At 38.8% G+C, this 14,427-nt stretch overlaps 1 protein-coding gene across 7 annotated transcripts in view; it reads left to right on the top strand.

Annotated features, from left to right (window-relative positions):
* LOC138713282 (microtubule-associated protein futsch-like) overlaps positions 1-14,427 on the top strand; it is a 1,205,925-nt gene that overhangs the window by 1,134,723 nt on the left and 56,775 nt on the right. For all 7 annotated transcript variants that reach the window (XM_069845262.1, XM_069845261.1, XM_069845263.1 and 4 more), the window contains 2 exons: positions 2,965-3,066; positions 4,251-4,434. In XM_069845262.1, coding sequence (XP_069701363.1) covers positions 2,965-3,066; positions 4,251-4,434 — 286 coding nt within the window. The remainder of the gene's footprint in view (positions 1-2,964; positions 3,067-4,250; positions 4,435-14,427) is intronic.

The raw sequence follows: 14,427 nt of genomic DNA, 5'->3' as shown, positions 1-14,427 counted from the left end.
TTTGCAGCATAATATTCAAAGGCATTGTACTGTATTACATTTCAAACTGATAATTTCGCACTTGTTGGACGGAGAAACGTCCAGCTATTCGTAGCTATATATGGTTTTATTGTTAAGGAAGAGAAGAAAAGTGGTGAATCCGTTATCGAGAGCTGTTCTTCATGAATGGCCTTTCCTGTCTTTCGTTGGTTCCAAGTGTGCTGGACATACTATTAATTAATCAGATATGGATTTTATGAATCGTAAGTAATGTCATTAATTTCAGTGGGTTTTTTTAGATATTTCAAACAAAAAAAGTTTTAATACAATTTTGCTCATTTTTTCTTAATTTTCAAGATAAAAAATGTTTTATACATGTTTCAAAGCGTGTTTCGGGAAAGCCATTGATTTAATTCCCAATATGTTCAGTCAATTTAAGAGAGCAGTGTATTATGATAATAAATTATTAAAATAATTTCAATTTTGTCCTTTAAATGTACAGAAATTTGATCCGAGCAAATATAACTTTTCGTTCTGCAAAGGAATTTTACAATGTTACATTTGTTCGAATCAAATTTCTGCACATTTAAAGGACAAAACTAAATTTATTTCAGTCTTTTATTATAGTAATACATTGCTCTCTTAAATTGACTGAGCATGTTGGGAATTAAATCAATGGCTTTCCCGAAACACGCTATGAAATGTTTCATATAAAGCAGTTTTTGTTTCGGAAAGAAAACAAAAACGAGCAAAATTATATTAATCCTTTTTGTTTGAAATATCACAAAGAATAACCTCCTGAAATTAATGACATTACTTACGGTTCACCGTGTATATCGTAATCTGCTGTTACGAGTCGATGCTGATCTGATTTCTTTGTAGTCCAAACCTCACTTCCATATGGTATTAGTGATTATCTTGCCAAAATTTTATAAATGACACTAGCCGTAGCCGTGCGCTCCGCTACACCTGTTAGAAATAAATATAAAGTAATTACATAATTAAAATAGGACGTTTGATTCAGGGAACAACTTTTACAACAGCGCAAGATAATCTGCTTCGCTCATTACCCAATTTTTTTTTTTGCATTGCATTTATTGCATATATATTTTTTATGTATTTTAACACGATTCAATTGAGCATAGTTAAAATTTGAATTATAAAATAATGGATTGCTAAGCTAACGTACGCTGATTCGAGTCCTCATGGGGAAGAAATTTTCTCATGAAATTTCGGCCAGTGTATGGGACCGGTGCCCACCCAGCATCGTGATGCACTTGGGGAGCTACGATAGGTAGCGAAATCCGGTTGCGAATGCCAGCTATAACGGCTGGGGAGATCATCGTGCTAACCACACGATACTTCCATTCTGGTTGGATGATCGTCCACCTCTGCTTCGGCATGTGGGCGTGAGGCCAGCAGCCGGCTGGTCGGTCTAGGCCCTTCACGGGCTGTAGCGCCACGGATTATTATTATTTATTAAGCTAACGTACTATTACTGCATACTAAATCAATACACTCTCGTTGTTCGTTAATTCTCTGAGATTAAAATGAGTGTACATAAATATTATTTTAAGAAATACAGAAAACGAATGTACAAAATAGCCTATCAAATTTTCTGTGCATAAGAAGCTATTTTAATCTTACCTGTCCTCGATTCACTCAGACGTTACTGTAATAACATAATAACATTATAGCATTATGTCCATCTATAGAAACTACACTTTCCAATGGTGAAATAATAATTAATTATACAAATCGGTTAATTTAGCTTCCGATATTACTTCATACAAACACAGAAACATTCTCTATAGGCTATGTTTCATAGCTTTCGATTGTTGTTGTCCAAGGCCCCTTATAGACGAAGTCATTTGTTTTTTATTTCATTATACGATCTTAGATGGCAGTTATTTTAATTTTAAAACTCATTTATCTCATTAAATATCAGTCCTATCAAACTTTTGCATAGAATAAAACTTATCGCAAATTATTTTCAAAGAAACTTTTGTTATGTAATATTTTTGACAAAAATCAATAATAAGTGAGATATTTCGATTTATTTAATTCAGGCCCCCTTATAACCCCCCTTTTAAATAGCGTATTTTGAATGCCATATAGCCTAAACTCTTAAGTTACAACGAACATAATTTATATTCCAATTTTCATCGAAATCCGTTCATCCATTATCGCGTGAAAAGGTAACAAACATACAGACAGACATACAAACAAAAATTTCAAAAAAGCAATTTTCGGTTTCAGGGTGGTTAATTATATATGTTAGGACCAATTATTTTTGGAAAATCGAAAATTACCAGAAAAATTTCGGCTACAGATTTATTATTAGTATAGATTAGTTAGGGAAGTGTGCTTTTGCACTAGAGAAGTTATAAAAATTGATTTTTTTATTTCCGTATATACGGGTAATATTAATACATTTTTATATTTTTATAGAAATGCTGTATCTTTTTCTTCAACCTACTACATTTCACAAACTAAATAATTAAAAGAATTAATTCGTTGAAAAATTGAATTACTGACACAAATTTTACTTCCAGACACTTGTTTTTCAGAGAAAACCATAACTTCAGTTTAGAAGTCAATTCTACTGCGATTATAAATGTTAAAACTAAGAAGCCACCAGCGTAATTCAGGAGTAAAAAGCTGATTTCCTGATACGAAGCTCCTCTCGAGTCTGAGGTCAAATCCTTCCTGAGCTTGAGTAACTGGTTGGTTTTATTCCTTTCGTTTCCTTTCCATTTTTTCTTCCCAACTGTTCAGATAATCTCACTCACAGTTGATACAGCATTGTTAAATAATCGGTTTAAAATCTATGAGAGAGATAAAATACGGATGTTATTCTGTATTCTACAGATACAGATATTACAACTTTCGGGTATTAGTTCTAAAGTGTCTGTGAAAAGTAAAGGTGTTTAATACTCATTATTCTTTACTTAATGTTTGTTTGTTTGTTTTTTTTTTTCACAGCACTGCGGAAGGAAGTATCGTCAACCCCGTCGTCTCCTCAGAAAGAAAGTCTCATCTCCTTCAAGCGTAGTATATCTGCACCGGGCGGAGAAGATGAAGCTGGTAAATTTTAGATTAGTTACAGTTGAGAGCATTGGATTTTTAAGGGCCTTAAAAATAACTAACATTGTTCCTTTGAAAGGGAAGTAAGGGAAGCCCCACATCGTAAATTCAAGATTTATGTTAAAGAACCCTATCCTGAATGAGACGACTCCAGATTAGATTTACTGGTAAAAAATTCAACTGTGGAGGGCGTACAATGGGTTCGAGTGGATGACCTAAATGCGTGAGTTTGCAGTCTGTCCTCCCAGATGACATCTGCACGAATAAAAATTTATTCATACAAACTTTTAGGATGAGAGAGATGGTCAGTATGAAGAATTTTCATATAGGAACTCTTGACTGGAAACATTCCGTTTAGGAGTTACAAGCCTTAATGTGTGTACTAACCAGTCTTAAGTAACATAGGACAGTAATAACCAAAACCTTTCATTATGTCCTTACGGAGTTTCAGTTAATATATGTATTCACTTAATGTGATAATATTGTTTATGTTCGACCATGCCGAAATGTAGTAATTATACACCTGGTAGTAGCCCTTTAATGCACCTCATTAAAGTACACCTATTCATTATAGTTCAGTTGTTCAGCCAATGAGAAATCACCATTGTACCATTATAAAAGCGCAAGTATCGATTATTCTCGGATATGCAATCGAAAGACAATTAGCAAAAAGTCACGGAGGCTGGAAATCCAATACTGTCGCAGAAGGTTATGTTCTGTTACTATAATAATTAGCGTTAATTGTAAATAATATTCAAATAAATTCAATTTGTCATCTCGTTTTTCAATTCTAAATCAATTTCCAGGTTATATCAAGCCTAATGTTCATGTTATTCTCTAGATTAAGTCAAGGTCAATGACATTCGTGTTTCGGAAAAAATCAATACTTTCGCGTCTGCGCACATCTCACAATTCAGGTCAGTTCCGCTCCTCACTTACATAACCATAACATGAATACTTATGAATAATTTCAAGTTAGAAATATGGTCGAGCATAAAAAGTCATATGAAACTTGCCTATAATGGTAATTAAGATGCTCGTATGAAAATTATGAAATTCGCTTGCGCTCGTTTCATAAACAAACATACTCGCGTCTTAATTATTACCATTATAGGCTCGTTGCATATGTACTATTGCGATTTCATTATTGTAAGTAATTTGTTTCATAATTTATTCTTACACAGATTTATCAATCGATCGTGATGAATCTCTGTGTGGACCTAAAGTGGCCATCCCCCGGTTAGATGATGAGACATTTACAACCTTCTTCAGCAGCAATATCTCATTGTCATCGAAGTCCCAGAGTTCAGAACGTCTGGACATTGGTGATGAGGATTTGGACCAGATTGTCAGCCATTCCAGGAAACTGTAAGTATCCCTGATCCATTTTTTACTTTCTGTTTGTTTATTTGTTTGCTTTGAAATATTTGAACATACCTTAATTCATCTAGCCATATTTTTCGTTCAGAAAGAAAATAACTTTTACGCAACTAAGATAATATAGTATGTTTTGAATTTTTAAGCACAGAATCTTGAATTTGAAGTTACTAATTTATTTCTATTTTTTTATTCTATGTTAAACAAAAAATCTCAAAATTGTCCCGGTCGAGGTGGGTTCCTCCAATTTGGTGACTGGGGGGTGCAATGGTGGCCCTCGTGCTCTTCTTTTCGATCATTTTTCATGTTATCACCAACCAAACCTTTTCGCTCTCTCGTCTTTTTGATCACTCCATTTCTCTCCGCCGGCCACCATTGCATGCGGAACGCCCACCACATCATCACAGCCATATTCACCTCTCCATCCCCGCTGTTAGTTTTCGCCACGTCCGCCACCACGACGGGATTTGTTAATGCCTGGTGAGGCTACATTATTCTTCCTCTTCTAGTTCATTATATTCATTATTAGATTAAGGTTCTTAGGTTTATAACTCCCGTCTCACCAGCGGGGATCTTTACTATCTCCGTGGTCCTGTCCCACGGTTTCGAGCGCGACTTCCAACTTGTGTGGCCCGACAGGGCGCCCAGCAACGAAGCAATAGTGGACCCTTCATACTGCCCCTATATGCAAGTTTAGGTGCCGAACCCGGACCAGAGGTCAAGTACACTCACGTAGAGCCCCCCAGGGGGCCCGGGGCGATTTAGGCGTCCCGGTGACCGACTCCGCTCGCCGGGGCGGATATGTCGCTCCGACGTGTTACCGCTGACTGATGGGTGTCGCAGTGTAATCAACCACAAGTCCCCTGAAGCTGCGTGCGCTCTCGGATTGCTCCGGCTTTGGGAGGGTAGGTCGGAGTTAGCCGCAGTAGTCTGGCGGTTGTGTTCAGTGTAGAGTGGGGAGCCACGGGCGGTTATTCCCGTGGTAGGGGCATAAAACTGCGACACGCCTCTGGTGCAGAACTTGCCGTTAGGTATGTAATGACCAGTTTGAAGGGTAACTTGCGTGAAGTGGGTTGCTTGGGATCGGGCTGTGGGGGGGTCCCCACGGCCGGCACAGACCGCGAAGAATATCTTGGTGTCTTTTTCTTTCGCCCCCCCGGTGGCAGGCTGACGCCGACGGTTCCGTAGGGGGGGCCAGTTCAAAATGTCCTCGCGCTCTCCTCCTCCCTCTTCATTACCGAAGAAACAAAAAGTTCAATTGAATGACGACATGGATTTGGACCCGGATAAAATTACAGTGAAAATGCCGCCTCCGAGATTTGTGAGTCTAACTATTGACGGGAATGAAAAGACGATGAAAAATCTCAGTCCCTTCTATATTAAACGCGCTCTCGACGCAATGATTGGTAAGGTTAGAAATGCTACTCGCCTTCGAAATGGAAGTCTTCTGGTTGAAACTTTAAGTCCTAAGCAAAGTGAGACCCTTCTGAAAGCGAAGTTACTTGGTTCTTATCCCATTAAAGTTGAGCGTCACTCTTCTCTCAACACCACGAGAGGAGTGATTACTACGAGCTCTTTAGAAGGTCTGTCCGATGAAGAAATCCAACTGGAGCTGGCGGACCAGTCTGTTTCCAAGGCCTACCGTCTTTTAGGTAAGCGGGATGGACAGACTGTTCCACTTCGGACCATATTCTTGACCTTCGAAGTCTCATCTCTCCCGGAGTTCATTCTCATAGGCTACGAGCGTGTCCCTGTTCGTGCATATGTACCGAATCCTATGCGGTGCTTCCGGTGCCAGCGATTCGGTCATACACAACAGAGATGTACAAATAACATCGTGTGTGCAAAGTGCGGTGAGGGCGATCATGGGGATTCCCCGTGTCCTCACAGTGTGCACTGTGTAAATTGCAATGGGGACCACGCTTCTAGTTCTAAGGAATGTCCGAGATACATAGAAGAGAAGGATATCCAAGAACTTCGTGTCAGAGATAACATAACATTTTTCGAAGCACGTAAGCGGTATTATGACGACCAGAAGAAAAAGTCGACCACAACATATGCGTCAGTAGTCCATAAAGGTCTTAAGGGATGTGATGCCTCCACGCAAACGCCACCTCTGGACGACACCCGTCAGAGAGTAGAGATATCTACTCAAACTTATGTCGATGCTGCCACTCAAACAGCAGAGCCTGATGATGATAGCTGTGGACTTACTATCAGACCATACAGTCCAAAGACCAGTGTACCGACGACAAAATCTACCGGTTCCACGGCGGAGAGAAAACCACGTCGTCGAAGTCCCCGATCAGACGAGACGCCCCGCTCTCGCTCCAGGTCGGGAGAACGAAGGTCAGAAAGTGAATCCCCACAGCAGCGAAATAAGCAGTCGAGACAAAGCAGCTCTGGTGATAAGAAAAAGAGAAAATCTCCCGTGAAACCACCATGATCTAAAAATTTTTGATGCGTAACGACATAATTCAGTGGAATGTGAACGGAGTTCGCAGCCGATATGCAGAATTACAGCAGCTAATCTATGATGAAGAACCCACTATTCTATGTCTCCAAGAGACACATCTTCGGCATGAACATTCCCTATCCATTCGTGGTTACAGGGTTCACCGGCACGATCACCTGGCTGGAGTCAAGGCCAATGGAGGATGTGCTATCTTGGTGAAAAATAGTATCATGTCCTCTGCAATTAACATTCAAAGCACCATTCAGAATATAGTAATCCGAATACACTTGCCTACCATAGAATTTACAATAGCTTGCGTATATCTACCACCCGACTTGGAATTAACGATACGTGAATTACAGTTTTTTGTAGATCAGCTCCCCGCCCCGTTTCTCTTGGTGGGAGATTTTAATGCCTCCCATCACCGCTGGGGTTCGATGAATGACAATGACAGAGGGCATGTAATAGTGGAGATTTGTACTCGTCTTAATCTCATTACTCTTAATACAGGAGCAGCCACACATCTTTCTCTCGCCCACGGCACCTACTCCATGATAGATCTGTCCATTTGTAGCCCAGTTCTGTCGGCGCACATGGAGTGGTCAGTCATGGATGATCTCCATGGAAGTGACCATTTTCCTATCCGACTTCGTCTCTCTGTATCATGTCCCACGGAGTCGCGCTGGCCTAACTGGGTTATAAAAAAGGCGGATTGGACTGGATTTGCCGAGTCCCTTTCGTTTAATGACAATGAAAATGACGATGTCGACTTAATCATAGAGCACTTCTGTACAAATATCATACGGGCAGCAGAACTACATGTACCTCGTTCCTCATCAACACCAAGACGTGTCCCTGTACCTTGGTGGACAGAGGGGTGTAGAGACGCTATCCTGGCCCGTAAACGAGCTCTACGACTCTTTCAAAGGCATCCAACAGAAGAGAACTTCATCCAATTCAAACGCTTCCGTGCCAAAGCTCGCCGCACCATTTGCGAAGCTAAGAAGGTGTCCTGGACGAAATATGTCTCTTCACTGAAAAAGAATGTCCCAGCCACAACCGTATGGGGAAAAGTCTGTAGGATAATGGGAAGACGTAATTCTGCTATTCCGGGTCTAGTACATAATGGCAATATGATAACCAATCATTTGGATATGGCTGAGCTCCTTGTTACATCATTCACGCATATCAGTAGCTCAGTCCATTATGAACCTAGATTTTTAAGAATTAAAGAGGCTGCAGAACGAAATGACATCTCGTTTATATCTGATAACACAGAAAACTATAATACTCCGTTCACGTTACAGGAATTACAGTCAGCACTAGACAAATCCCCTGACACATCTCCTGGCCCAGATAATATTCATAATCAAATGCTCAGAAATTTACCACCAGCTGGGAAGATATATCTTCTCTCTTTATATAATAGAATCTGGACAGAAAAATCCTTTCCATCTCAATGGCATAAAGCCATTGTAGTTCCTGTGCAGAAACCAGGAAAGGACCCATCCCTACCTAATAGTTACAGGCCTATCTGTCTCACCAGCTGCGTGTGTAAAGTTATGGAGAGAATGGTTAGTAATCGCCTAATGTGGTTCCTGGAATCAGAAAACCTCTTGTCTAAGATCCAGTGTGGTTTTCGTAAGCGCCGATCAACCGCAGATCACCTTGTTCAGCTGGAAGGAGCCATTAGAGACGCCTTCCTCAAGAAAGAGCACTTGGTAGCAATCTTCTTTGATCTTGAGAAAGCTTACGACACAACATGGCGTTATGGGATCCTACGCACTATCCACAACTGGGGTCTAAGGGGAAGTCTACCTACTTTTCTGGCCAATTTTTTGGCAGAGAGGTATTTCCGTGTACGAATAGGTACCACACTTTCCAGCGAACATTTACAGGAAAATGGCGTTCCGCAGGGGTCTGTACTGAGTGTTCTTTTGTTCTCCATTGCGATTAATGGTATAGCTGCTAACATAAGTCCTCACGTAACACCTCTTCTTTATGTTGACGACTTTAGTTTGTATTACAGCTCACGATATCTCCCATCCATTGGGAGACAACTGCAGCTAGCCATCAACACTTTGTCTGAATGGGCTATATGCAATGGGTTCAAATTCTCTACTGCAAAGACGCAATGCATCCACTTTGTTAACTCCCGTGGACTTCACCCACACCCGGAGTTACGTCTCAACGGAGTAGAGTTACACTATACAGACACTGCAAAATTTCTGGGCTTAATATTTGATTCTAAATTAAGTTGGGAGGCACACATACGGGATTTAAGGCGGCGCTGTGAAAAATCTTTGAATATCTTACGCATTCTGTCAGGGGTACATTGGGGTGCAGACCGCAAAACTCTTTTACGTATCTATCGTGCTGTTGTACGCTCAAAATTGGATTATGGTAGTTTTATTTATGGCTCGGCAAATAAGTCGAAATTGAAAATGTTAGATCCCATCCATCATCAGGGTCTAAGGCTTGCAACAGGGGCTTTCCGAACGAGTCGGATAGAGAGCCTCTACTGCGAGTCTGGGGAACCATCACTGTATCAGAGACGTAATATGTTGTTGTGTTCCTATGGGGTAAAGCTCCGAGCCCAACCTGAGCACAACACATACAAACATTTTCATTCCATGGCTTTAGATTTCCGATACAGACGGGATCCACGGCGACCTCGTCCAGCTGGCGTCCGTTTCCGGGAGGGACTCTCAGAGCTGGACATTAGGCTGCCGAATATAAAGGTAATAGAATACCCGCCTACACCACCATGGATTATGAATCGTCCAAAATTCGACTTAAGTTTGAGCCAGTCTCTTAAGAATTTTACACCCAATTTTATTTATAGACGACGCTATTACGAAATTTTATCTCAGCTTCCTTATAATAGTATAATTTATACTGACGGATCCCGGGTGAATGATCGTGTGGGTTGCTCCTTCGTTGTCGATGGGCAGGTTTATAAATATAAACTGAGTTTGTATACCAGTGTTTTTACTGCCGAACTTTATACTATTTACAGAGCTTTGTTATTTTTAATTCGACAACCTCGGGGTAGATTTCTAATCTGCTCCGACTCTTTGAGTGCAATCCAGTCTCTGCAATCATATTATTGCGATGATTCTCTCATTGTACAAACCCAGGTTCTCTTCCACTCACTCCTATCGTCGGGCTCCGATGTTGGAGTGGTGTGGGTCCCAGGCCATGTTGGAATTCCTGGTAATGAGACAGCAGACGCTGGAGCCAGAGACGCTGCTCTTAATGGCACACTGGTATACTGGCGAGAGAGGTGGCAAGATGTAGTGACTTACATAAGGAACTGTATTCGGAGAGATTGGGAAGAAAAATGGTCTGCACAAGCGGGTAACAAACTACGACCAATTAAAAATACAGTTCGAGAATGGGATTCGTCATCAAGAGCATCACGGCGAGATGAAGTTATACTTACTCGCTTGAGGATTGGTCACTGTCGTTTGACACATGGTCACCTATTGTCTGGCGAACCTCCACCGGAATGTGACACTTGTCATGCCCTTCTTACGGTGGAACATTTTTTACTCCACTGTCGCAAATATGATTTGCCTCGACGCCAGTATGCAATACGTCCAACGTTACGTGACGCTCTTGGCAATGATTTTAATTGTGTCAACCAGTGTTGAGGTATTTACGTAACACGGAACTCGACAAGGTGATCTGAGTTTTAATGTCCTTTTAGCCCATTGTTATCTCTTCTCCAGACCCTTTACATCTGGAGATTATTTTAGTTACATTTCTTTTAATACACATTATTACTCGGACCTTATACATCCGATTTTTAATGATTGTTGTTATAAAACATTGCCACATATTTCTTGTAGCAGTGTTTGTTTTATATTTTATGATTGTCTCGCATTATCTTGGGACTACTACGTGTTCGTTTTAATGTAATTTATATCAGGAGTCACCTTGTCCGTCCAATATTAGTGTGTTTTAATGTGTCAAAGTATTTCGTCAGTGTGAATTTTAGTTATACAATAATGTAATTTCACCACACAAAAAGAAAAACAATAGGCATGGGTGCAAATAGCCATCGATGCTGACGCGCCCTTCAAATTTCACTATCATCATCAAAATTGTCTGAACTTACATATCCAAAAATTGTCTGAAAATATGAGTACCAAATGAGCATCAAAATGCAACGCCTCTATAAGCATGTAAGTGAAAATACAAGAAATGTTATAAACAGTATATGAATGAATGTGTAGCTTTAACAGTTTTATAACATTCAAAAAGCGGTATTGTTTCTGTGTGACTGTATAGATCACCATGATTATTGATTAATACGTGACAGACTAGAGATGTGTGAATAATAAGTGTTCAAAACACAGGGTACATCATTTCTGCATTAGTGTTCATGTTTTACAAATACCATTAGCATCACTGCTCAAAAGAAATTTTATTGTCAAGATAATAGATCATTTTAATGAATAGGAATAAACTTAATGTTATAATGTCCATTGTTGTTATTTTCTAATGATAGGTGTTTGACAATTAAGTCGTTTGTTCTCTAACACTCCAATATTTTTCAAATATATTATCAAGGTCAGCCACTGAAACACAGATTTTGAAGTGTTCCGAATTCATTTCTTGGTTTGAGTTGCACAATTGGCAGTTAGGGGACTGATATATTCCAATTCTGTGCGGGTACTTTGCCAAACAGTCATGGTCTGTTGCCAATCTAAATGCAGCTACAGACGATTTGCGTGGTAAATTGGGAATTAACTGTGGATTATAATGCAGGAAGTTCCATTTTTTCCCTATATAATGTCCTTTGTAAAAGCTATGAATCATACTTAAATTTTATAAACCTTTTTAAATTTATGAAATAGCAGTTTCGTATTTTGCTAATTAGATTGTCTCTTGCTCAGACTTTGGATTAATGATGTGTAGCTTATTCCATGTAATTCATATGTAATTTCGGAGGAGCTAAATATCTTACAATTAATGAAATTTATAAAATTTGTATATAATAACAAAAGAAAGACGAGATTGGAAGTGACAAATTGAGATCAGAGTTCTAGACTACACATTTCTCATCATTTGAATGTGTTATTAAATGAATTTTCATTTAACATGGAAAGTGTAGTTATTGAACTCTCTCGCACCAATATAATAGTGTCGAAATAACAGAGTAATGTTACGTATAATTATTTTAATTCAGTAGGCATACTCATAGTCATATCAATTAAATGAACAGATCTACAAAAATATAGGTAGCGTCAAAGAATATTCTAAACATTTATTATTTAGTTTTCTTTCTTCTTCTTTTTTCCTTCTTTTTCATGTATTGGTTCGCCTTTGGTTATTAATCATTTTTACCATATCAACAGAGATCTATCTGCAAGGTCATGATTACTCTTCAAAAACCGATACTGCAATATCACTAAAAAATGTTACATTTCTCACTTCTAGGTGATTAGCTGATGTAGCCATATTTCCCAAAAAGTACTAGTTACTGTAGACATACAATAAAAAATATGATAAAAATTTTGTTTATGACATTAATCAGTCGAATATCGTAAGATGTTTTACCTTATTCTATAAATTTAACGTAACATAAGATGTCAAGATACTTCTCTCTCAGAGAAAGTTGTAATTGGAATAATTTTTATTCGAAAAATCCACTGCCATCAGTCCAATTTTATTGTTTATAGTTTTTGTGTAGTAGCCATTGCTGGTACAGTAACTACAAGACTACCAAAGAAGGAATATAATGTAATTAAATAGCACAAACAGCAGTTGTTTAAATGTTAATGGTAGTGGAACACACAACTTGCAGTAGAAACGAGCGTGAGAACCAAAGTTTGGCTCCACCTCCTCCACCCTGATTAGGAACTGAATTTCGATCACATACAATTTTTTGCATTCAATTTCTATACAAGTTATAACTAGTGACTTTTTCTTACTTATGGCTTTTAAGGAACTCGGAGGAGATTCATTGCCACCCTCACATAACCCCGCCATTGATCCCTATCCTGAGCAAGATTAATCCAGTCTCTACCATCATATCCCGCCTCCCTCAAATTCATTTTAATATTGAAACTAGTGGCTTTTACACCAATTAAGTCACCTATTCTTTTTTTTTACGAAGTTCTGTAGTGCTGCACATTCTTAGTTGAAACTGTAAACATAGTATCCGTAATCAGAGCTAAAGTGCAAAAGACAATATTATGCTTGACAGACTAGCTTACTTGGTTAAGAAGTGCAGCCAATAATGGTAAGGTTGTGGATTCGAGTCTCTCATAGTGCATGTTTTAACGTGGGGTTCTCGTAACATTCTACACATTTCTTCGTTATGGATTCTACACTTTCCTACTCTATTGATATTCCAGAAATTTCACATCTCGTATAAATTCTAATACTGGTTTAAATAAGATTCATTAACTTTAAATAATATAAAATATTTAGCAATGAAGACTATATGGACAAATTGTAAGTATCAAATTCAAATGACAATCACACCAAAATGGAAGGAATTGCAAGTTTACTGCTTTCTCTGGCTGACTTCATAAGCGTTGGGTATTAGCTACTAGAAGAATGATTGTTTTCGAAAAATACACGGTACTTTGTAGAAAAAATTTGTCAAACTGGTAGCTTGGTTATGATGAAATAATTACTGTCATGTCTTTATAAAGTCAGTGACCTTCTTATTATATTCGGCTTTATTATGATCCTTTACAAGTTCCTAAACCTTTCCTTGAATGCAGGTATTTCGTCAGACAATTTACCCTTTCATAAAATAAAATAAAAACATGTACTTTGCAATACAAAAGTCAGTTGAACTTGTAATAGGGCTGGGAAGTATTAAAGCAGGTATGGCCATTCTTTTCAAAGAAACTGTATATTGTGATACATCAAAAGAAAGCTGCTAAGTCATAACAAAACATTTGTTACTTCACCTCGCTATTTTATCTCTCTCAAAATGTATAACAGGAAAAATCCAATGTGGTACTAGCCTCGGCAAAGTGCCAGGTATGCAGCTACTCAAACAACACCATATGTAGCGACCTCTCAGCTTAAAAGAACAAATCACTGCCTCTTGCAATTCCATTGGGGTCGACACTTTGCGACTTCTCAGATGCAATATGCTGGAGAGGTGTCATGCCTTGTAGAAAGAGGCTAACAGTTGAAGCATGTCTTATAAAATAGCTGCACTTTCAACACTAACACAAATACTTACAAATAAATAAATAACATACCTATGTTCTTATAGCCTACCTCTGATTGAGGTTCTGGCTGATATGTACAAGAGTCGTTCTGAAAGTAATGCCTCCTATTTATATTCATGTAAACTACAACAGATACAGAGAGCATAATAACACAGCTAAATAGAGCAAGCTTTCAGCTACATACGATAATTTTTCCACATAGTCACCACCATTCGTTATGCATTTTTGCCAGCGATGAAAAAGAGCCTGTATGCTGCTCTCATAAAAATCTGAACTAGCAGAGGCAAGCCACTTTGTTACATCTGCGATGACAGCATCCTTGTC

The sequence above is a fragment of the Periplaneta americana genome, chromosome 14 (assembly GCF_040183065.1).
Source record: "Periplaneta americana isolate PAMFEO1 chromosome 14, P.americana_PAMFEO1_priV1, whole genome shotgun sequence".
Taxonomy (NCBI): Eukaryota; Metazoa; Arthropoda; class Insecta; order Blattodea; family Blattidae; genus Periplaneta; species Periplaneta americana.
Note: the sequence above shows the minus strand (reverse complement) of the source record. Positions and strands in the feature narration are given on the sequence as shown.